Source organism: Neophocaena asiaeorientalis, unplaced genomic scaffold (assembly GCF_003031525.2).
Source record: "Neophocaena asiaeorientalis asiaeorientalis breed wild unplaced genomic scaffold, Neophocaena_asiaeorientalis_V1.1 scaffold134, whole genome shotgun sequence".
Taxonomy (NCBI): domain Eukaryota; kingdom Metazoa; phylum Chordata; class Mammalia; order Artiodactyla; family Phocoenidae; genus Neophocaena; species Neophocaena asiaeorientalis.
In genome coordinates this window covers 27170586-27194873 of record NW_020185339.1, presented here as the reverse complement: position 1 = coordinate 27194873, position 24288 = coordinate 27170586, and the positions used below count along the sequence as shown (strand labels likewise).

At 43.8% G+C, this 24288-nt stretch overlaps 1 protein-coding gene and 1 pseudogene across 1 annotated transcript in view; one reads left to right on the top strand and one right to left on the bottom strand.

The window, feature by feature from the left end:
- The first annotated feature begins 8148 nt into the window (after positions 1–8148).
- SLC4A8 (solute carrier family 4 member 8) overlaps positions 8149–24288 on the top strand; it is a 64099-nt gene continuing 47959 nt past the window's right edge. Inside the window, exons 1-3 of the mRNA XM_024736801.1 lie at positions 8149–8161; positions 16601–16682; positions 24178–24288. The exon at positions 24178–24288 is cut by the window's right edge and continues 42 nt beyond it. Coding sequence (XP_024592569.1) covers positions 8159–8161; positions 16601–16682; positions 24178–24288 — 196 coding nt within the window. The 5' untranslated portion in view covers positions 8149–8158. The remainder of the gene's footprint in view (positions 8162–16600; positions 16683–24177) is intronic.
- LOC112394172 (THO complex subunit 7 homolog pseudogene) lies at positions 13138–14426 on the bottom strand (annotated as a pseudogene).

Below are 24288 nucleotides of genomic sequence, written 5' to 3'. Positions count from 1 at the left end.
AAAGAGGTGTTGAAGGGAGGTCAAGTCTGAAGTGGAGGGCTGTGAAGAGAATGATGGACCTTCTCAGAAGGATGACAGGTCTTGAAACAAGGGCCATGTTGACGTCAGGATGGTTTCTGTAAAGAGGCAGAGAAAACTTGAGTTTGTAGCAAAATGGGTATCACTGACTCACTCCTCTTCTTCCCGGTAATAGTTTACTACTAGATGATCCCATTGAGTGTGTCTCTGTGTGTGTATGTGTGTGTGTGAATAACCATTTTAATCAGTCACACAAATAAATGTATTATTTATAAACTGTGATGCGTGCTTAGAAAGGAAGGTATGCAGTGCTGTGAGTGTATATCACAGTGGTTCCAGCTTTGGTCTCAGATCACAGATTTTGCTAAGGAAGAAAATTTGGGCAAAGATCTAAAGAATAAGTGTCAACTGTGGGAAGAGGGAGATCAAAGGGCTTTGGAGACAAAGAACAGAAGAGGAGGCACATCTGGTTAGAAGACCTGAAAGAAGGCCATTGTGGATGGAGCCGTAGGAAGCAATGAGGGGAATGGTGTGAGATGTACTCTGGGGTCATAACAGAGAGAGAGAGAAAGAGAGAGGAGCCAGAGAGAGAATGAGAGCTAATGAGATCATGATTACATTCTCCTCCTGAAAGATTTCTCTGGCTGCAGCAGGGAGAACAGGCTGGAACGAATGTGAGGAGACAGCGTCCTTAACATGCAGAATGTGTTCCAGTTGTATTGTCAAGATCATAATAACCCCCAGGCTTCTGTTAGTGCTCTGTGAAAATGATAATTCCTGAGTGCTTCTGGGATAGGACAGAAAATAATTATCTCTTTTATATCTAGTTCATGAAACTTTTGTGGGCAGTGGGGTGACGAGAGAGCAAAGAATAGAGTGGAAACAGCAGGACCTCGTAAAGGCTGAGTCAGGTGATGGGCAAATGGGTACTTGAGATATAGGGTGGAAAAGAAACAAGAGTAGAAGGAGGAAAGGAAATGGGGATGACTTGGGGGAGACACAGTCAATCGATTGAAAATTACCAACTAAGCCTCCTGTGTGCCAACTGAGCTGTGTGGAAGGGAGCGGGCGTTGCAAAGTGAGCAGACTGTGTAACTTGGTGTAAACCGAGATTCCAGGCATCACATCTAAATAACCTAAGTCTAGGCTGTTTTCTCTGGTTTGGACTACTGTGCTGGCTCCTAACAGTTTCCTTCTGCTCTTCCTTCTACAGTCCACTTGCCGCATGGCAGCCAGGGAGAGTTTTTTTTTTTTTGGCTGTGTTGGGTCTTCGTTGCTGAGTGCAGGCTTTCTCTACTTGCGGCGAGCGGGGGCTACTCTTTGTTGCAGTGTGTGGGCTTCTCATTGCGGTGGCTTCTCTTGTTGTGGAGCATGGGCTCTAGGTGCACGGGCTTCTGTAGTTGCAGCACGTGGGCTCAGTAGTTGTGGCATGCAAGCCGTAGAGCACGCAGGCTTCAGTAGTCGTGGCTCACGGGCTCTAGAGCGCAGGCTCATTAGTTGTGGCACAAGGGCTTAGTTGCTTTACGGCATGTGGGATCTTCTCAGACCAGGGGTTGAACCCGTGTCCCCTGCATTGGCAGGCGGATTCTTAACCATTGCGCCACCAGGGAAGTCCCAGAGAGAGATTTTTTTTAAAAAAAATTAACTAATTAATTAATTAATTTTTGGTTGCGTTGGGTCGTCGTTGCTGCCTGCGGGCTTTCTCTAGTTGCGGTGAGCAGGGACTGCTCTTCCTTGCAGTGCGCGGCCTTCTCACTGGGGTGACTTCTCTTGTTGTGGAACACGGGCTCTAGGTGCGTGGGCTCAGTAGTTGTGGTTCGCGGGCTCTAGAGCGCAGGCTTAGTGGTTGTGGCACATGGGCTTAGTTGTTCTGCAGCATGTGGGATCTCCCTGGACCAGGGGTCGGACCCATGTCCCCTGCACTGCCAGGTAGATTCTTAACCACTGCACCACCGGGGAAGTCCCCCAGAGAGAGCTTTTAAAAACACAAATCAGAGGTCATATCCTATCTGGAAACCCTTCAGTGGCTTCCCAGTGCACTTTAGAATAAAATCCAAACTCCCTAGTGTGGTCTACCAAGTTTCATTGTGACCAGGGCCTTGCCCACCCTCCCTGACGACCTCTCCTCCACTCTCTCACCACGCACCCCTGCACTGGCTATCTTTCCGTTCCTTCAATATGACCAGCTCCTTCACGCCTCAACAGCGCTGTTCTTGTCATTCCTGTGGACATTCTTCTACCTGGGCCTTCTCGTGACTCAACTCAGATGCCCCCTCCTCAGGGTGGCTCTCCTTGGCCTCGACTCACAGTTAATCTCGTGCATATGATTCTGCTTTCTTTTCTTAATAGTATATATAACTTATCTGGAGTGTTCTTGTTTTGATTTCTTGATTACTATCTTTTCAAATAGAAGCTTCATGAGGGCAGGGACCGGGTTGAAAATCTTGTCATCTGCACAGTGCCTGGTATAAAATCTGTGCTCAGTTGCTGAGTGAATGAACGACTCTCTTGTGTCCAAAGTCAATGTACTTCTCTTTAAGGCGCTCCTGGTCTTGTCAGTATCAGCCCAGAGCCTCAGACGGCCATTGCTTTATTACACGGAAGCTCTCCTTTCTCTGCTGCTGTGCCTTCGCTCAGGTATTCTAGCTGGAAAACTTTTCCCCTCTTCTCCACCTAGAATATTCCATTTGAATCTTTAACCTCTGGCTCCACGTCATCATCAGAATTTATCACTCCCTCTTTTTTGCTCACAACCACCACCACGTGCTATAACTTCTTCCATCCCTTACTTGTGGAATCTACATGTTCATCTCTGCTGCTAACCTGCCAGCTCCCTTTCATGTTGTTGGTTGTGTAAGTTAACTTGTATTGAGTGCTTGCCACGTGTCAGGTGCGCTGCCAAGTGCTTTCCATGCATTGTCTCCTTTAATTCTCTCAATAACCCTGAAACTTACATGCCCTTATTATGCTTATTTTCCAAATGAGGAAACCAAGATGTAGAATGGTTAAGTAACTTCTAAGAAGTGGCAGAGCTGGCTGTCTCTAAAGAAGTGTCCTTAATCACTCTACATTACCGTGGCTTGTGTCTCTGACACCTGGACCGGTGACTGATTAAAAATGAGCACTTAAACGTGTTTGGGAAGATACGTGTGGCAAGGTGTACAAAGGATGTATTAGAGTGGGAAGAGCTGGAATGAAGGAGGCCAGGTAGGTAGCTGTTGGTGGAGTTTAGGATGAGTTAATGAAGGCCTGCATTATTGAATTTTTTTTTTTTTTTTTTTTTTTTTTTGGTACGCGGGCCTCTCACTGTTGTGGCCTCTCCCGTTGCGGAGCACAGGTTCCGGACGTGCAGGCTCAGCGGCCATGGCTCACGGGCCCAGCCGCTCCGTGGCATGTGGGATCTTCCCGGACCAGGGCACGAACCCATGTCCCCTGCATCGGCAGGCGGACTCTCAACCACTGCGCCACCAGGGAAGCCCTGCGTTATTGAATTTTGATGAGATCTCCGGAGGTGGTTATTGCAATTTTAGGAGTCGGTGAGCTCTTAAAAGGGATAGTAAGAGTGGAAGGAGATCAGAAAGCTTGAGGGAGAGCTCCTAGTTTGGACTGGAACTAGGGACAACTTGTAGCTTCAAAATTCTCCCAATCAGCACTTTCAGAACTGAGCAGAAAGAATTTTTGGAAGAGAAGGCTGGAGAGGTTGAAACCAGAAGCACTTGAGCCAAGTGGTGCTGGGAAGCGCAGGGAGCTTCAGAGAGGGTGCAGGTGGCGGAGAGGGGAGCAAGTGAATTTGGGCAATTACCAAGGCTTTTATGTGAATCAGGCCGGCGTAGAACGGGAAATTTTGAAGAAATCTTCAGAATAACAAATCCTGGTGAATGGCTGATAACTGGGAAGCTTGGCAGATGGGAAGAGTCACACTTTATGTTTTAAAGTAGACCCGAAAAACTCTCGGAGGCTAGTGCTCAGCGGCCCTGGCACGTGTTTGTGCTCAATAAATATTTGCTGAGCGAACGAATGGCTCTGTAGAGAGCGGATAACTTTTCTGAGGGTCATGGTCAGTTCATGGGAAGCAGTCAGTATGTATTTGCTGAATCTTACTGAACAAAAGTACCAACCATAGCAGCTTCTCCTGTTACTGCCTTGCAATGTACAATCCATCCGCCTCCAGCCCCTCCCCATGCACTAGGTGTTCCTTTCCTGTGTGGGAATTGGGGAACATGTGAGCATTCTCCTTATCTGGCATCACCAGCTCTACTGGGGAGCTTCAGTAGGAGAGGTGTGGACTTTCCTGCCAAGCAGAGAATTGAGGCAGGCTGGGGGGACAATTCAGTTTTCAAATTTACTTCCTTCTGAACTTGTGGATAATTGTCTTAGCTCATGGTTTGCCTTGGCAGGGTAGACAGGGCTCTCAGTTAAGCCTGCCACAGTGGTAATCAGGACACAGAAGAGCAATGTGTTCTAAATCTGCTGCTAGGTAACAGCAGCAAATCTGAGATAATGGAGAGGTTGGTTGTTTCCTGTAAGGTAGTAACAAGTTTACTCTGGTTTTGCTAGTTAGAAAGCCATTAATGTATGTATTAGTGTCTATTGCTGCCCTAACAAATGACCACAAATTTACTGGCTTAAAGCAACACAAATTGATTAGTTTACAGTTCTGTAGTTCAGAAGTTCAGCACAAGTCTCACTGCGCTAAAATCAACGTGTTGGACAGGGCCGTTTCTTTCTGGAGCTTCTAGGGGAGAATCTGTTTCCTTAACTTCTTCAGTTTCGTGAGGCTGCCTGCATTCCTTGGCTTGCAGTTCCCTTTCTTCACAGTCAAAACCAGCAACACAGCATCTCTCAGACCCTGCTTTTGTCATCAAACCTCGTTCTCCAGCTGCACTCTTCTGCCTCCCTCTTCCACTTTTAGGGATCCTTGTGATTACATTGATCCCACTGGATAATCCAGATAATGTCCTTATTTTAAGGTCCACTGATTAGCAACCCTGTTTCCATCTGCAACCTTAATTCCCCATTGCCGTGTAAGGTAACGTATTCAGAGGTTCCAGGGATTACGATGTGCAAGTCCTTTGGGGGCCATTATTCTGCCAACCACGATGTGCTAGCTAGTAAGTTGTATGGAACAGGAGTGACTCCAAGTGGGGTTCAATAAAAAAGTCACGGAGAAACCAGAGCCACTTTGGAATTTTAGGCCCCTAGCAGGCTGCTGAAGTGTCAGAATAGGAAGCTCATGGGTGTTCAGGAGCTCACGGCCACTGAGAGGGGGTCTAGAACAGCTGCATACATCCTCATGGAACCCCTTTTTCTTGCTATAGGTTGTCTGCATTCATTGAGGAAGTCAAATTGAGGGTATTAGAGAGTTGGGGATCTTTGGGTCAGATTCAGTGATGGGCTCTACAGCGGGTGAGAATTCATGGGCTTTCTGGATGAAGAGGGAGTTGGAAGTGAATAAGGAGATGGAGAAGTATTGGAATTCTGGGCAGTAAAGGCAGTGTGAAGTACAAGAAGGTAATAATATGACGATCTTGAGCTGTTTTCACTGTGGACATTAATCCATGATTAGGTGACCAGAGCTCACTAAAATGACCAGGTTCTTTGCTTTTGGCAATGTTAGTGTATGATGTTAATGCATTGTAGTATATAATGTTAATACAGAGAGACTTGAGTTGACGTTCCTCCTATCTCACTTAACTCTTGTGAGATCTTACTTAGCCTTGATTTAGGACTGTTGTGTGGATTAAGTGAGGTAAGATGTGTAAAGCACAATGCTAGGTATACAGGAAGTGCTCAGGAAATATTTGTTCCCAGTACTAATTGTGGTGACTCAGTTTGTTGATTAGAAACCCTGGAAGTCACTTCTGTATTTGTTGATTTAAAATAATTGTGGGGCTTCCCTGGTGGCGCAGTGGTTGAGAGTCTGCCTGCCGATGCAGGGGACACGGGTTCGTGCCCCGGTCCGGGAAGATCCCACATGCCGTGGAGCGGCTGGGCCCGTGAGCCACGGCCGCTGAGCCTGTGTGTCCGGAGCCCGTGCTCCGCAACACGAGAGGCCAGAACAGTGAATGGCCCGCGTACCGCAAAAAAAAAAAAAAAAAATTGTGTATCAGAACTGAATAAATACTTGTTGTTGGGTGGGTGGGGTAGGAGGGTGTTACCTGAAACCATTGGATAAAAGATGAAAGGGGGGGACTTCCTTCGTGGTGCAGTGGTTAAGAACCCGCCTGCCAGTGCAGGGGACACGGGTTCGAGCCCTGGTCCGGGAAGATCCCACATGCCGCAGAGCAACTAAGCCCGTGTGCCACAACTACTGAAGCCCGCACACCTAGAGCCCGTGCTCCGCAACAAGAGAAGCCACTGCAGTGAGAAGCCCGTGCACCTCAACGGAGAGTAGCCCCTGCTCACCGCAACTAGACAAAGCCCGCGCGCAGTAACGAAGACCCAACGCAGCCAAAAAAAAATTAATTAATTAATTAAAGAAAAAAGATGAAAGGGGCTTTGGAGGTGAAAGAGTCGAGACTGATTGCAGGAAGGGAGGCTGAGCTGAGTCTGGCAGTACTACCACCCTGCAGGTTCAGAGTGGAGCCGCAGCGAGGGGTCAGGGAGAGGGCTCAAGGTGGGCTCCATGGCCTGCTGCTTCTCCCTCACCTGCAGCCTCTGTGTCTGCTTCAAGGATCTGGGGCCATTATGTAAGACTCAGCCCCACCAGTGCCTTTTGACTTGTCCATTAACTGTAGGTAAGAATCTGGTCTGCTACTCAGCTATAATTCATTCATTTGTCAAGGCTTATAACAGTGCTTTCTTTCTCATGATGTGCCTTGCAATTTCAATGTTTTGATGTGTATTTAACCCTCTGAGTTCTTTTTATCTTACTTAGTCCTTCTGGTAGGCACCCAAGTCAATACACATTTACATAGTGGGTCATTCTCATGAGCCAGTAAGACATACAGAAACAGGGTCTTTTCTCTAGTTCATCCTTCTTTCCCTTTCTCTTTCCCTCCCTCCCTCCTTTCCTTTTTCTCCTAAACTTATACAGTGTGGTTCTTATGATTCTAATATTTTCTGAGTCACAAGCTCCCCTGAGAATCTGATGAAAGTTATGGACCCTCTCCCAAGAAAAATGCACCCTCACACATAATCCTCTGAAGCCCGTTCATAGGAACCCTGGAAATCCATGGTTAAGAAATCCTCTCAGCCATAAATAATGACGGGATCAGAGGAAGTAGTAATCAACTGGTGAGGACTCTGCAGCGAGCACAGACCAATGAGACTTGATGTTCCTTTCTTTTCATTTTTTATGATTTTAAGCAAACTTTAATATATTTGAAATTTATGGAACATTTTAAGCATATACCAAAGTAGAGAGACTTGAAGTACCCCATGACCTGGCTCCAACAATGAACAAACAACCTATCTTGTTTCGTTTATGGGTCTACCCATTCTCCAGATCTCAGACATCATATAATTAAGTATGTATCGCTTAAGATTAAGGGCCCTTTTTTAAAAAAAATGACATAATCACCATATTACAATACAGGCGTACCTTGGAGATATTGCAGGTTCAATTCCAGACCACCACAATAAAGTGAATATTGCAGTAAAGCAAGTTGCACAAATTTGCTGGTTTTTCAGTCCATATAAAAACTATGTTTTTATACTATGTAGCTATATAGTAAACATATAGCTATGTTTATATATACATATAAAGTATGTATACTATACTGTAATGTATTAAGTGGGCAATAGCATTATGTCTAAAAATGTACATACCTTAATTAAAAAATACTTTATTGCTAAAAAATGCTAACCATCATCTGAGCCTTTAGCAAGTCATAATCTTTTTGCTGGTGGAGGATCTCGCCTTGATGCTGATGCCTATCGATGGATCAGGATGGTGGCTGCTGAAGGCTGGGCTGGCTGCTGCAATTTCTTAAAATAAGACAACAATGAGGTTTGCCACATCCATTTACTCTTATTTCCACGAATGATTTTTCTGTAGCTTGCAATGCTGTTTGATAGCATTTTACACACAGTAGAACTTCATTCAAAATTGGAGTTCTTCACCAGGAGTAGATCCCATCTCAAGAAACCACTTTCTTTGCTCATCCATAAGAAGCAACTCTTCATCTGTTCAAGTTTCATGGTGAGATTGCAGCAATTCAGTCCCATCTTCAGGATCCACTTCTAATTCTAGTTCTCTTGCTATTTCCACCACATCTGCAGTTACTTCCTCCTCTGAAGTCTTGAACCTCTCAAAATCATCCATGAGCGTTGGAATCATCTTCCTCCTAACTCCTGTTAATGTTGATATTTTGACCTCTACCCAAGAATCAAGAATTTTCTTAATGGCATCCAGAATGGTGAATCCTTTCCAGAAGGTTTTCTATTTACTTTGCCCCTGCCCATCAGAGGATTCACTATCTATGGTAGCTACAGTCTTATGAAATCTATTTCTTAAATAATAAGACTTGAAATTCAAAATGACTCCTTGATCCATGGGCTGCAGAATGGATGTTGTGTTAGCAGGCATGAAAACAGCATGAATCTCATTGTACATCTCCATTAGAGTTCTCAGGTGACCAGGGGCGTTGTCAATGAGCAGTAATATTTTGAAAGGAATCTTCTGAGCAGTAGATCTCAACAGTGGCCTTAAAATAGCAGTAAACCATGTTGTCAACGTATGTGCCGTCATCCAGGCTTTGTTGTTTCATTGATAGAACACAGGCAGAATAGACTTAGCATAATTCTGAAGGGCCCTAGGATTTTGGGGATGGCAAATGAGCATTGGCTTCAACTTAAAGTCACCACCTTCATTAGCCCTTAACAAGAGTCAGCCTGTCCTTTGCAGCTTTGAAGCCAGGCACTGACTTCTCCTCTCTAGCTATGAGAGTCCTACATGGCAGCTTCTTCCAATAGAAGGCTGTTTTGTCTACACTGAAAATCTGTTCTCTAGTGTAGCCACCTTCCTCGATTATCTGAGATAGCTAGATCTTCTGGACAACTTGCTGCAGCTTCTGTATCAGCACTTGCTGCTTCACCTTGCACATTTATGTCATAGAGATGGCTTCTTTCCTTAAACCTCATGAACCAAGCCCTGCTAGCTTCAAACTTTTCTTCTGCAGCTTCCTCACCTCTCTCAGCTTTCATAGAATTGAAGAGAGTTAGGACATTGCTCTGGATTACATTTTGGCTTAAGGGAATGTCGTGACTAGTTTGATCTCCTATCCAGAACACTGAAAGTTTCTCCACATCACAGTAAGGCTGTTTTGCTTTCTTATCATTTGTGTGTTCACTGGAGTAGCACTTTTAATTTCCTTCAAGAACTTTTCCTTTGCATTCACAATTTGGCTAACTGTTTGGTGTAAGAGGCCTAGCTTTTGGCATATCTCGGCTTTCAACATGCCTTCCTCACTAAGCTTAATCATTTCTGGCTTTTGACTTAAAGTGAGAGACGTATAACTCTTCCTTTCACTTGAACACTTAGAGGCCATTGTAGGGTTATTAACTGGCCTAATTTCAGTATCGTTGTGTCTCAGGAAATACGGAGGCCTGAAGAGAGGGAGAGAGATGGGGAACTGCTCGTCAGAACACAGACAACATTTATCGATTAAGTTTGCTGTCTTAAATGGGCATGGTATGTGGTGCCCCAGAACAATTACAATAGTAGTATCAAACATCACTGATCACAGGTCACCATAACAATATAATAATAATGAAAAAGTCTGAAGTATTGCAAATTACCAAAATGTGACACAGAGACATGAAGGGAGCAAATGATGTTGGAAAATGGTGCCAGTAGTCTTGCTTCATGCAGGGTTGCCACAGACCTTCAATTTGTAAAAAATACAATATCTGTGAAGTGCAATAAAATGATGTACTCCTGTATTATTATTTTACTTAAAAATTGACAGTAATTCTTTATATAATCATATACCCATCCAGTTGATTAAATTTCTGTTAGCACCTTATAGTTTTTTTAAATAGTTGGCTTATTTGAACCAGGATCCAGTCAAGGACCACACATTCACATCCAAGCCTGACCTTTCAAATGCTGTGGCTGATGGTGTTTGACAATGGCTCTGTTTTCTTTGGCAGGACAAAGAAAGTGGATGAACATTTATTCAGTGACTTTAGACTGTGATTAACCAGTCTAAACTAGGGAAACAAACAACAAGTTGATTTTCAACCGGAATATTTTAGATGATTGACCTTACTCTTTATATTTTGCTTTTATAGTCTTAGAGTCAAGAAATCAGTCATCCCTCCCTCTGCACCACAGCCCCGCTCCAGATTCCTGCTGTGTTCCATGCTGTGTGAGGTGTCTGTGGACAGTACTAAGCATTGCAATTAATTGGTCCCTGCCCTCCAGATATTACAAACCTGTGGGGAAGCCAACATGAAAAATTACTCGTATATACGTACATAGGTATACATATATGTGAAGTTTTATGAGGAAATATATGATCATATGAGAAAGAGTTAAAAAAACTAATAAATATTTACTCATCAAAATGTATTGGATACCCACCACATACTGGACATTGTACTAGGTGCTAGGTACCTAGTGGTGAACGTAAGACACAGTACCTACCCTCCTGTAACTTATAGGAGCACAGGCTACTTACAGTGGTAGGCTACTGTATTAGGCTCTGGGAGAACAAAAAGATGAAAATATGCGACTCCTGTTGTCAGGAAACTCACAGATAACAAATAAGTCTAAAATAAAGGTAAGTTTTTTCCACCTAAAAGTTATTCTTTAGAAAGGACTTGACTTATTTTATGAGAGTCTACAACTTAGCTGGAAGTGAAACTGACATGCTCTGGGAGATTGACTCAAAGCATCTACGGTAATGAGGAAAACATTGATGTTAAAGATGTATCTGAAGATTTTGAATAACATTACTTTATAAAATGTGAGAAAAGTAGTATTTCTAAGTTACCATATTATTTTATGTATCTGTAATCGTTTGTAAATATTTCAGTATGAATACTAAAAGATAAGGATTCTTTAAAAAAATAAGCATAGTACCACCTAAAGAGAAAATAATTTCTTTAATATCATAAAAGATAAAAATTTCTGATTGTCTCAAATGTCATAACTTTAAAAATTATTTTATAAATAACTAAAAATTATTTTAGTTAGTTTAAATCAGTATTCAAATTAAGTCCACATATGGAGATTGGTTTGTTGTCTCTTTTAACCTATTGGTTTTGCCTTCCTCTCTCTCTTTCTTTTCTTGCAATTATTTATTTTTTAAAAAGTGGTGGGGAGAGGATTTGTTCTATAGCTATAGTTTTCCACAGTCTGGATTTTGCTGATTATACTCCTGTGGTATTTTTTTCCCACTGAACTCTGTTTCTTTGTATTTTCGGTAAATTGGTATTTGGATTTAGAGTCTTGATCAGATTCAGGGACAATTTACTTGGTGAGATTACTTCATGCGTGGTGATACGGTCTCCCATTAGGAGGCACACAGTGTCTGGTTGTCTCTCTTTTTGTGATATTAGTGGCCTTGAAAATCAATGCAGTCCATTAGGGATTGCAAAATGGCGATGTTCTAATTCTAACATTCCTTCTTCATTTATTCTTTTCTATAATAAGAAACTTCTCTCATCTACTCTATGGTACCACTCTATGGTACAATTTAAATAGGAAAGTCGGGATAAATTTTTACCATTTTGCAAAATAATGAGTTGGTTTGCTAGTATTATCCTCCAATGTTGACCAATTAGCTAATTTTTAAAGTGACATGGTGAACTCATGGATTTAAACATATTTGATATATTCAGTCTGTTACAGTTATTACCCTTACTGATGTTCAAATTGTCCTGTTTTTGGCAAGGGACCTCTCTAAGTTGGATCCTGAGCCCTTTTGACACAACCCTCGTTGTCTTTGAATGTCTTTTAAGAGAAAATGGCATTTTAAGAGACCACAATCTAGGTGCTAATGATACTTATTACTATTGGCTGATCATTTTTTCTAGGCCTTTAGTCTGGACGGAGCTAGGAAATATAAATTTACAAATTTTAAAGCATTTAAAGATATATCATTGTTGATACTTCCAGTGCTTCCAATTCAAATTCAGGACTATGTGTCCTGCAACCGTATCTGCTTTCACACCTTCTGAGAACCCCAGGTCTCAACCACACTGAGGGTGCCAGAAAGTTCACATAATAACTCATTTATTTTATCTCACAGTACACAACAGTCTCAGAAAAATAACACCAACACTGCAACCAACAGTATGACAACTAAAAAGCAGTTTAAGATCTTTTCAAATTCTTTTTGTCCTTAGGATATATGTCACTAAGAACGTTCAGTCAGTTATAACTTTATGGTATAAAGTTACTTGGAATAGTTATGCCATCAGTTTGGCACTTATTTTCATTTTGTTTTTGATTTGTGGGAATTGCTTTTTAAAATGTAAAATTTTGGGTTTTTAAAAATTAATTGTTTTAAAATTATGTAAAAAATGTGCAAAATAAGTTATCTTCAAAGAAATTTAGTTTCTATCCTTATCTTCTTTACCCCATTCCCTCCCTCCTCTGTAGGTAACTATTTAAAAACATCTTTTACGGCTCGCTCATTCTTCCTACGTATGTTTTTAAGTGTAAGCAGATGTTTTTGTTCCAACACCCTTTCTTAGATAAAAGTTAGCAAATTAAACAGTTTCCTCCACCTTGCTTTTTATTTAGCTTTTAAATTTATTTATTGTTTTGCGGTACACGGGCCTCTGCACTGCCACGGCCTCTCCCGTTGCAGAGCACAGGCTCCGGACGCGCAGGCCCAGGGCCATGGCTCACGGGCCCAGCTGCTCCGCGGCATGTGGGATCTTCCCGGACCGGGGCACGAACCCGCGTCCCCTGCATCGGCAGGCGGACTCCCAACCACTGTGCCCCCAGGGAAGCCCCATCTTTTTTATTCTTTTAAAGATACGAGTTTGTATTAAAATTACAAAAATGTAACATTATTAAGGTATGATTCATGCAAAGTGCCATGTTTCTGAACTAAAATAAATGGATAAGAATGGAACCTAAAGAAGTGTTAGACATGTAATTCAATACTTAAGACAATTACAAGTGATTCAGGTTTAGTTTAATTTTTAAAAAAGATCATGAAATCCTTTTTGCAAGACTCTTGAAAATGACTCCTACAGAACAAAACGATAGAGAGAAAACATTTCAACAAAACATTTAACAACCACATTGCTCAAGTATTAAGGACAGAGATCTAGAAAGTAATACGTATTTGATTTACTTTTCATCTTGTAATTACCTCTGCTATCAGTGCTTCTTACTATCATGGAAACTCTCCCACAATAAGTGTACATCACAAACATTTTGTACGTAATTTCACAAGGTCACAGCCCTCCTGAGAGCCTATTCATGGGCTTCATTTTCAAAAGTGGTAACGATTTCCAGAAATTGACTCATTTTCTCATATACATCCTAGAAATGCCACCTTCTCACTCTCTTCCACTTATTTTGTGACCAAAAACTACCTAGAATACCAACAAGCACTAACATATCTGGCTTGAAAACATTTTATTAAACATTTTTGGATGTTGCTTCCTATCTTTTAAGTATAAAAAAGGCATTTCAATAAAAACAAATATATAATGAAGTCATCTCCCTTTGTGTGAAGAAATATGAATGAACTGTGCATTAATATTTAAAAGCAACGTAGTTCACTGCCAAAACTTTAAATGTCTCAAGAGCACAACAAATTCTGAACACACTAAGATAATGTTGCTACTTCAATATTCTTGGGAATGGTGAGTGGTTAGTTGGTCTACGGTTTAGGATCAGTTTCCATGCTTGTTTCTTGAGCTGCTTCTACCTTTGAGGGCTTTTCATGATTTTCCAGTGTTTGCTTAAGTTCATGGAGGACAGTAAGAAGAACGTAAAACTGTTTCTTTCTCAATTCCAGCGTATCTTCAACACTTTCTTTAATATGTGAAAGATGCTCTAATTCTTTACGCAGGGCCTCTAGTTCCTTTAATGTCTCACACCTGTCTGGATAATGGTGGATCACTTTTACCAATGCATCATATTCTTGGTGATTTTTTCGTATTCGTTTTGCTTGAAGAATTTGCCTTTTGCACTCAGCAATTTTTTCACGTGCTTCAGCAATGCTACATTCTATTTCTTTGTAAGTTTTTTCATAATTTTCCGTTTCTCTGAGATTCATATCATATACCAGCAAAGTTTTGCGCATTGAAAATTCACATTGGGACAGCGTGATCAGCATACGTTGGTACTGGCTGTATTCCTCTTCCTGGGATCCAGAGTAGCACCATTTAATGAAACTTTTCACTAGCAGATTAATTCTCCGATCATCTCCAGCGCCATCTCCATCAATTAGGAGACGCTTCCGTATGATTTCGTCGTCAGTCACGGACCCCATGGCGTGGGCGGCGGCGGCGGCGAAAGCTGAGGCGGCGGTTGGCGGCGGTTGGCGGCGACGGAAGTCGAACTCCCACAATGCAGCTGGGAAAACAGCTATCCTTACTTTTCAAACTTAATATTATATCTTGGAGATTATTCCATGGTAGTAATAGTATATAATTTAAAATATGCCTATAAAACTAAATTCATAAATAAAATACTGTAAATTGACATTTGACTATTTTATCTACTTCCCTAAAAGTTTGGCCTCGAAAACTGTTCTTGAATCTTTTCATTGGGAAAATGGATTGCTTTATGTTCAGGGTTGCCATATTTGGGAGCGTAGGTGGGCAACTATAAAAGAGTACAATTGGAACCGGAAGTTGGAAATTTGAGCAGGATCTACAAGGATGGTGAGGATTTGGGTGTGCTGGAGAGTTGGGGAGGGACCTGCTAGATGACCAGACAGTGTGGAATGTGTATGGTGCCTACGGGATCAGAGAGTCTGGCTAGAGCTGCAGGTTTGGTAAAGGAAATTGATTGTTAGGGAAATAATTATTTGAAATAATTCAGGATCTGGTGAGGGTCTTGATAAGGTAGATGCCATTATCTTTGTTCTTTTAACAAAGATTTATTGAGCACCTACTTTGTGAAAAGTCTGCAGGGTGCTGGGGAAACGGGAAGAAAGATATGGTCCCTCCTTTAAGGAGCAGAGACATTTCATTACTAAGGAGAAACACAGTGTGCTGTGGGGGCATACTAATGGGAGGTAGTCAGGGAAGCCTTCTAAGGAAGTGCATTTAGGCTGAGATCTATGGGATGATGAATAAGTGTTAGCTGCTGGTGATGGACGTGGGAGTAGCAGGGAGAGGGTGATAGTTCTAGGCCGAGGGAAGAAAATGAGTGTGGTTCCATAACTGAAAAAATGTCCTCTATGTTTGAAAGGGCTGGACAGTGGAGGATAGACAGGATCAGAGATGAGAGTGAATTCGAGAGAAATTGCAAACGAGGACTTGATAAGAAAAAGGAACTGTTTCCTGGAAGGCATATGATAGGCACTCAATACGTGGAATGGATGAATAAATAAGCTTGAGATTTCAAATGTGGACTAAGAAGTGATGGAGTCATGGGTAGGAGTAAATAAATGGGCACAGGGTACTAGTTTGGAAGGCAGATTAGTTGGGTTTTAGACACATGGATCTTGAGGCGTGACATTCTGGCGGTTTGTCAAATACCAATCCTCACAGCTTCAGGCTCCTGTTGAAATTGTAAGGCTCAAGTGTGGGAAACAAAAGATAGAGTGCTTTTCCTTGGGAATTATGGTTAGAAGAAGGAGATGAGACTTAGGATGGGACAGAGGAGAAGGGTGGAGAATTTCAAGGACAGAGTGGTAAACACAGGTCAAGGACACCAGCTTGTACCAAATGAGACAATCTGGTTGACACCACTTGCAAAATGCCAACATGTTATACAGACATATGGGTGGAGTGGGGAGGGGTGGGAAAGGCACGGGATCTGCAGTCACAAGACGTGGACTCAGTCCTCGCTCTGCCTTTTACCATATTTCTGACCTTGGGCAGTAATTACTTAAAGTTTTCTGAGTATCGGGCTGCTTATTTATGAAATGAGAAAGAATGGCTGCCATGTTTGCATCTCAGAGATATTGTGAGATTGAAATTAAAAATATCTGTAAACTTGGGCTTCCCTGGTGGCGCAGTGGTTGAGAGTCCGCCTGCCGATGCAGGGGACGTGGGTTCGTGCCCCGGTCCGGGAAGATCCCGCATGCCGCGGAGCGGCTGGGCCCGTGAGCCATGGCCGCTGGGCCTGCGCGTCTGGAGCCTGTGCTCCGCAACAGGAGAGGCCACAGCAGTGAGAGGCCCGCGTACCGCAAAAAAAAAAAAAAAAAAAAAAAAAAAAAAAAAAAAGTAAAAATATCTGTAAACCATTGGGGTTTCCCCCTCAGTGTTGCATGAAGGGTGTGGCATACACACGGTACTTGAGTGAGTGTTTGTTTGTTTTTTGGGGGGGGCCGCGCAGCATGTGGGATCTTAGTTCCCTGACCAGGGGTCGAACCCATGCACCCTGCAGTGGAAGCGTGGAACCCTAACTACTGGATCGCCAGGGAATTCACTTGAATGAGTGTTTGAATGAATGTAGGGGTATTACTGTGGCTACTAATTTATGTTTCAACAGAGACCAGATGAAGAAGCTGTGGTGGATCAGGGCGGGACCAGTACAATTCTCAACATCCACTATGAGAAAGAAGAGTTGGAAGGTAAGCACTGCTGTTCTGTGTACCGAGGGAAATCAGCAAGAGGCAGCCTGGTGTGGGAGGAGCAGCTTTGCCATCAGGAGACCTGGGTTGGAGTCCTAACTCTTCTTCACTAGCTGGGAGACCTTGGGAAAAAATCACTTTATTTCACTTAGCCTCATTTTCCTCATATGTTAAATAAAAGTAGGGATAATAATACCTGTCTCACTGTTAGGCTCTAGTAGACAGACAGCTTGTGAGACAGTACTTTCAGCACAGTAAAGTCCAATATAAATATTAATAAATGACCCATTCTTTGAGAATGTGAAACACTCAGATCAGTTTATTGATTCTTGACAACTGCTTGGAAATATGGATACAAATTTATACAAAAGAAAATAAAATACAAATAGTTTTAAAAACTCAGTTTGGCCATAAAACCCCGTTTTTACCCCATTTCCAATGTATGCTCTTCCCATTCTAACAATACCCATTTCTGCCCGGTGTTTTCATCTAAACAAGAAAAGGGAGAACACACACGCACCTATACCATATTTGGTGAGAGTTCACAGCATAGAGTTGTATAAAAACCCACTGAAGTGGAAGGGAAGGAAGAGGCCTTTTAATTGACCTGCTCTATCTAGTTTACCTTATCAAGGCTCTTCTTCCTTTCTCTCCTCTCCCACCCCCACTCCCCCCATGACCCTTTTGTGCTGTCCTTCTGCTTTCCTTTTTCCCACGGAGCCTAGTTTCCTGATAGTGATGGCAAGGCTCAGTTTTATTAAAGAAAGGCTCGCGTCCTCTGTAGCTTGAACGAGAACCCACATTTGGCTCAGAAGCCTTTGTGCGATCTCTATAGCATCTCCTGCAGCATTGAAGGCTATGATGCAGTAACTTTCTAATGACTGAGACAGCACGTGAAGTGTTCTCTCTGTACTGCTTGTTCCTGTGCTGGTTTTTTTTTTTTTTTCCATCAAAGTTGTACAGTCCCCAGAGAAAACTTGTCCTTTGGATGGGAGAGCCAAAGCTGTAGAGGCTGACTCATCCTCTGGGTCTGTTACCATGAGAACTTATGTGGGTGGCTCTGTGGAGGTCAGTGGAGTTCAGACATAATCAAGGTCGAGCTTTCGAAGTTGTTTCGACCAGATGGAAGAGGAGCCAGTGTGGGTTTCAGCAGTTGGGAGAAAGGGGAAGAAGGAAGGGTGTGGAGGTGGGAGGCTAACATTTGTTGAATGACCCTTGTGTGACAGGCATTTGATTAGGCACTTTGCACAAGTCGTCTTTTTAATCTTCACAGCAACCCAGGCAGGTAGACATCATCCCTATCTTACGTGATGGGGAAACTGCTCAGGGTCATCTAGCCTAACAGCAGGTGAGGCTGGGGTGGAATTCTGCTCTTTCCACTCTACCACACTGCCTGCAAGGGAGGACGGTACCCAGCGTTAACCACCTAACCTCAGCTTCTTGCTCCATCATATGAACATTTTTATGTGTTGCCCCACCCCTCCTTCTGCCCTGATAATCCTATTGCCTCCCTACTGTCTCACTGTACCGTGGGGGTACTTCTACTTTTAGTTTAGTTGTCTGGGCCCACTAGACCTTTGCCCTCAGCAAAGAGGTAACCATTTATGAACACTCTTATCTACTTGGGAGTAGAATAATAAGACTGGGCAAACACTCTTGGATCCCGAGGACTGGGTTCCATCACAGAGGTCAGCTGAGTAATTGGCAGCAGGAGCGTCTTCTCAGTATGACATCATCTATTCCTTACGTAGTATCCATTTTCCTGTAAAAGAAGGCCGTCTGTGATGATGGCATTGCTAGGGGAAAACAGTCCTTTATACATAGACCTTTTGGAAAACTAGAATCTTATTTATGTTATAGCACTTAAAAAAAAAAAAGCACTACAGGCAACGGAGGACATACAGTGCCCACGCCTCAGGCCTGATGTAGTTCTCAAGTAGCTCTGGAGAGGAGAAGAGGAAGTTGGGATTTGCTGGAGGATCGGCTGTGCTGTGGGCCCCGCCCTGACTCATCCCGAGGGCAGCCCTAGGGCTCAGTGAGGCTGCACTCAGGGAAGTGCTGTCTCTTGAAGGCGTGGAATAAAATCAGTCCCACTCTGATGGAAGACAAGTAAATTGTTCTAACTGTGTTCTAATTTGCCATGTGTGCCATGATACAAGGTTCTGCGGCTGCAGATAAAGCTCTGGGTCTTCCTTCCCCTTTGTTCTATACCCTCTACACCACGTGACATAAACCACTTTGAGAACTACTTCTGAGATGTAGTCTCTGGACATTGTTAGAGACTTGTAAACGTGGTTTGTTTTGCAAAAATTAACTCCATCAGCAGGAGAAGGTGCATCAAACCATAACATCGCTTTTTTTATATACATGGGAGGAGTCAAAAGCAAACAGTAGGACAGATTTCCGAAGAGAAACTCACAAAGAGCAATAGTCCATGATTGCTTCAGTGGACTCTCCCAGTCCCAGAAGAACACCGAGCAGTGGCTTTAATTAGAGGAATGGCTTTTTCCGTCTTTTCTGGCAGGTCATTATTCCTGATTAACTACTAGACTAACGAATCCTAGAGTAAGTTTGGTACCTTCTAATAAGTTTTCAACAGAGGTAAGAGCCATTTGGCCTTAGTTGTAAGTTGAAAACAAAAGGCTTGCATGTGCTCCACATGTTAGACTCCCCCCGCGGTTACCGACTTTGTGTCAACTTGAAGTCCAGGGGTTGGGACACGCGTCTGTCCGTGTGAGCTAGCGAGCTCTGTGCGCATGCTTGATAAACAGTGTGCTCGGAATGTACTCCGCCTCGGAAGGCCCAGGTTCCATCTGCAGGGTGGGCTCCCCCTGTGATATCTGTCCTGCTCTGCAAGGTTCCATCCCAGTTCACTAATGATTGCTCTCTGTACGTGTGTGCATACTTATTTAAAAAATAAATTCTAAAATTACATCTGCTAATAAGTTTTTACTAAATGAATACTTGTATTTGCACACAGTCCCCAGAGAGTAGGTTTGACAATAACTGGAAAAAAGACTGGAAAGAAGGCAGAATTCAGGTGAGTAGGTAGGTAGATGAGGGGGATGAAGACTGTGTGGGTAGGAGAGCAGTTGAAAGGCCAGCAAAGAGACCACAGGATTGGTTTAGTAAAGTCATTGGGCTGTAGAATCCCGTTAGATGGACTGGATTTTATTGGCGCTGTATTCATTTCCCAGTGTCTATTTGTTTGTCTTCTTTTTTGATTTCACTCAGAATATCCAAGTCCCTGCTTCCAAGTCTCCAGCCTAGAAACTGATGCCTAGTTTTCTGATAACCGCTCGGTCATTCTTAGCTCTGTGTCCTGCTGGGGCTTGTTTTCATTTTTGCCTGTCTCTCTGGTGTTTTCAAAAGGCAGGTGCTGTGGTTGGCTAATGTTTGTGGGAACTGATTGGACCAAAAAAATTTCTTAGAGAAGGAAAAGTCTTCCTTGGTAACTCTTTCCAAAAGTCCCCTTATCCAGGAACTCTTCCTGGAATAAGCTCTCCATCCTCAGGCTGGCTAGGACCTTCTCAATCATCCCATGCCCTGGTGAGTATTTCATCCACTCGAAACACATTCACTTTGGTTATATGTTCCTGTTGTGACCCCTTTCAGATCAGAGGCCTTCTTAGTTCAGGTTGTGTACTGCTGGGGGGATCCTAAGGGGTTATGTTCCTGCGGGAGGCACCTAGGAGGTATTCCATTTTCTGAATATTTGTGGAGTAATGACCGCGTGGAAGATACCGCGCTTTGTAATGTGAGGGATTGCATAAGATAAGTTCATAAGAGAATGTTAGCCAAGGACTCAGGGTTGGCAGGAAGGAGGCAGCACCTCTGATCAGGGGGATCAGCAAGAATACCAGGAAGGAAGGTGCATTTGCAATGAATCTTGAAGGAGTGAGGCAAGTCAGCGTCCGGAAAGCATTGGTACATCTGTGGAAGAGCAGTTTGGTTTAGGTGGAGGAGAGTGTGAGGTGAGGGTGGGAGCGTCAGCTGAGGCCATGAGGAGGAGACAGAGTAAAAACCAGGCTGTGGGGCTTCCCTGGTGGCGCAGTGGTTTGAGAGCCTGCCTGCCGATGCAGGGGGCGTGGGTTCGAGCCCTGGTCTGGGAAGATCCCACATGCCGCGGAGCAGCTGGGCCCATGCACCACAACTACTGAGCCTGTGCTCTAGAGCACATGAGCCACAACTACTGAGCCCGCGTGCCACGACCACGGAAGCCCACGTGCCTAGAGCCTGTGCTCCGCAGCCCGAGAGGCCACCGCGATGAGAAGCCCGCGCACCGCAACCAAGAGTAGCTCCCGCTTGCTGCAACTAGAGAAAGCCCGCGAGCAGCAGTGAAGACCCAGTGCAGCCAAAAATAAATAAATAAAATTTAAAAATTTATTAAAGAAACACCAGGCTGTTCTGGTGTTGTTGGTATAGATGCAGAAGGTGTACATCTCTAGATTTTTTTCCCCCCAGAACATTTATTTGGTGTGAGCACGTGTGGGATTTCCACTATGATCTCTCTTGAGATGATCACTCAGTTCTTTTAGAGAGCTTTCCCTTTGTTTCCCTGTTGAATGTATAATTTGTTCTAGAGGAAGGAAAAGCTAGAAAGGAGGCTGGGGCCCGAGCATGCTGGAGCATGAAGGGTCCCGACTATAAGAGTGAGCCGTGATCAGAGCAGTGCTTCCGGAGGATTTGTTTGTAGGATCGAATTGGTGGGGGAGGCAGGAAGGAGGCCCCTGCTGTTGTCAAAGTGGGAGGAGAGAAAGACTTGACAGCTCTTATCTGTGGGATGGAGTGCTGAGGGGCAAGGTGGAAATCCAAGGTGATGCTGAGATTTCAAGCCTGGAAAGTTGAGAGAGTGCCATGAACAGAAACACAGAAGAAGTGAGTATCAGTCTGATTTCAGATGGAGGATGGTGAGTTTGCTTTGGAACATATTGAGTCACTGGAGATAAAGATTTGGGGATCATTTGCAGAAGTAAACTTTGAAATCAGGAGAGCAAATATCACTAAAAAGAGAGAAGAAAGGGACCCGGGGAACCTTCCTTTGGTGGATTGTGGTAAGGCTGGAGAAGCAGTCAGAGGAGTGCAAGTGAGCCAGGGAAGGCCGTGGTACAGGTATGGGAGAAGCCCAGACCACCAAGGGGAGGAAGTAGTCAAGGGATGGGGCTGCTGCCTGGAGCATGGTGGGCTCTCCAGAGAGTCTTTTGAATTGAACTGAGAGAGACGTAAGATGATAGAGATTTGGTGGTTTAGTGGGCTTTGGCGTCCCTGATGAGGGCAGTTTCAGTGGAGAGCGGCCACGTGCAGAGGCTGTGGAACAAGGGGATGGTGAGGAAAGGGAGCTAGGTCGGTACGCTTTTCTTGACCATGACTTAATGGAGAAGGGAAGCGGACAGGCAGAGACTTGAGAGAATAGCACTGCACTGGGAACATTTCCTTTTTATTTTTATTTTAAAATATTTATTTATTGAATGAAAGGTTCTTTAAATCGTTATAGTGTGCAAAAGTTTTACACACTTGATTTCATGTAATCCCATAATAACCCTTTTTTCTCCCTACTCCTATATTGCCTATCCCTCCCCGCCCCCACCACTGGTAACCACTGGTTTGTTCTCTGTATCTGTGAGCCTGCTTCTTTTTTGTTTTATTCACTAGTTCGTTGCATTTTTTTAGATTACACATATAAGCGATATTATAGAGCATTTGTCTTTCTCTGTCTGATTTATTTCACTCAGCATAATGCCCTCCAAGTCCTTCCATGTTGCTGCAAATGGTATTATTTCATTCTTTTTATGGCTGAGTAGTATCCCATGGTATATATGTACCACATCTTCTTCATCCATTCATCGGTTAATGGACACTCAGTTTGCTTCCATATTTTGGCTATTGCAAATAATGCTGCTGTGAACATTGGGGTACATGTATCTTTTCGAATTAGTATTTTTGTGTTTTTCAGATCTATACCCAGGAGTGGAATTGCTGGGTCATATCATATGGTAGGAATATTTCCTTTTTAGGTAAGAGGGACTTGAGAAACCCGTGGAAGGGATGGATGGAAAGGAGAGACTGAGGATAACTGATGAAGTGGGACCCAGTGGGGTGGGAGGCGGTGCTCATTAGCCTGGAAAAGAGGAAAAGCTGGAGGAGGAAAGTGAGCCTGACTGAGAATGGAGGGAGTTCCCAGGACAGGGCCTGTCTTTTCCGTACGATATGAAGCAAGGTCACCTGCTCAGAGGAAGTGTGGGTGCGGTTGTCCATTTGAAGACAGTGACTAAAGACTGTAACAGCTCCTGTGGTGGAAGATGTGCGGGGGCAGCCTGAGATCCAGAGTGTCGAGCAGCAGTAACTGGGCAGAAATGGGGGAAGAGCACTGCTCTGTGCATCCAGGTGTAGCATCCCTGCAGCTACTGCTTCTGGGCTCCAGGCTCACCAGGGAGACCGGGGAAACCAGGTGGAGGTGAGAGAGGCCTGGAAGTCAGGCACAAAACAAAATAATGTTTATGGATGGAATGAGAGAGTGGGAAGGAGGAACTAGAGAGGAACACTATGGGATCACTTACTTTCTTATGTTCCCCTCTTTTTGTAAAATATTTAATATCTCTCCCTCACGCTCCCAGCCTTATGGCCCTTATGATTTGTAACTAGTCTCTCACTGCTATTCTAGATGGTGCAGAAAAAATATAATGGAAACTGATCCTGGAATTTACTGGCTGCTAAAATTGATTCCAGGCATCGTGTTAAGCATTTTACATACATTTCTTATTTGCTTCTCACAAAAATCTTCTGAGTTTAAAGAATAAGCTTCAGTATTCCTTTTTAAAGACAGTCACAGAGGGCTTCCCTGGTGGCGCAGTGGTTGAGGGTCAGCCTGCCGATGCAGGGGACGCGGGTTCGTGCCCCGGTCCGGGAGGATCCCACGTGCCGCGGAGCGGCTGGGCCCGTGAGCCATGGCTGCTGGGCCTGCGCGTCCGGAGCCTGGGCTCCGTGACGGGAGAGGCCACAGCAGTGAAAAAAAAAAAAAAAAAAAAAAGACAGTCACAGAGAGATTAGATAACTTGTTGAGGGTCACATGGCTAGTGAATTTGGACCCAGGCAGGTTGACCTGAGCGCTTAACCACTTTCTCAAATGGAAGTGGCCTCCCTGCCGAGACCTGCTGTAGGTGTCATGGCGTGACTGCATCACGTTTTGTCAATTGCTCAAATCGTTGTAGTAGCAACAACTAGCGTTTGTTTCGGACTCTACAGTTTGCAAATCATGTTCACGCCCATTATCTCCTTTGATCTTAACAACATTCCTGTGAGGTTTGCAGCCACGTACAGGACTGAGACCTTCAACTCCCCCATCTCTACAGCTTCAGTCCTGGAGGTCTTTGAAGTTTTGTCATTACAGCGTTGTGACCAGGCCAAAGGACTGTACTCTTTTTCTTCTCCCCTCTCATGTATACTAGCCTCCTTTTCCTAAAGGAGTTCTCTCCACAGACCTTCTGCTTTTTTTCAGGTCATAGGACTCTGTACGTGGGGGTCCGGATGCCGCTGGGCCGGCAGAGCCATCGGCACCACCGAACCCATGGCCAGAAGCATCGGAGACGAGGGCGGGGCAAGGGAGCCA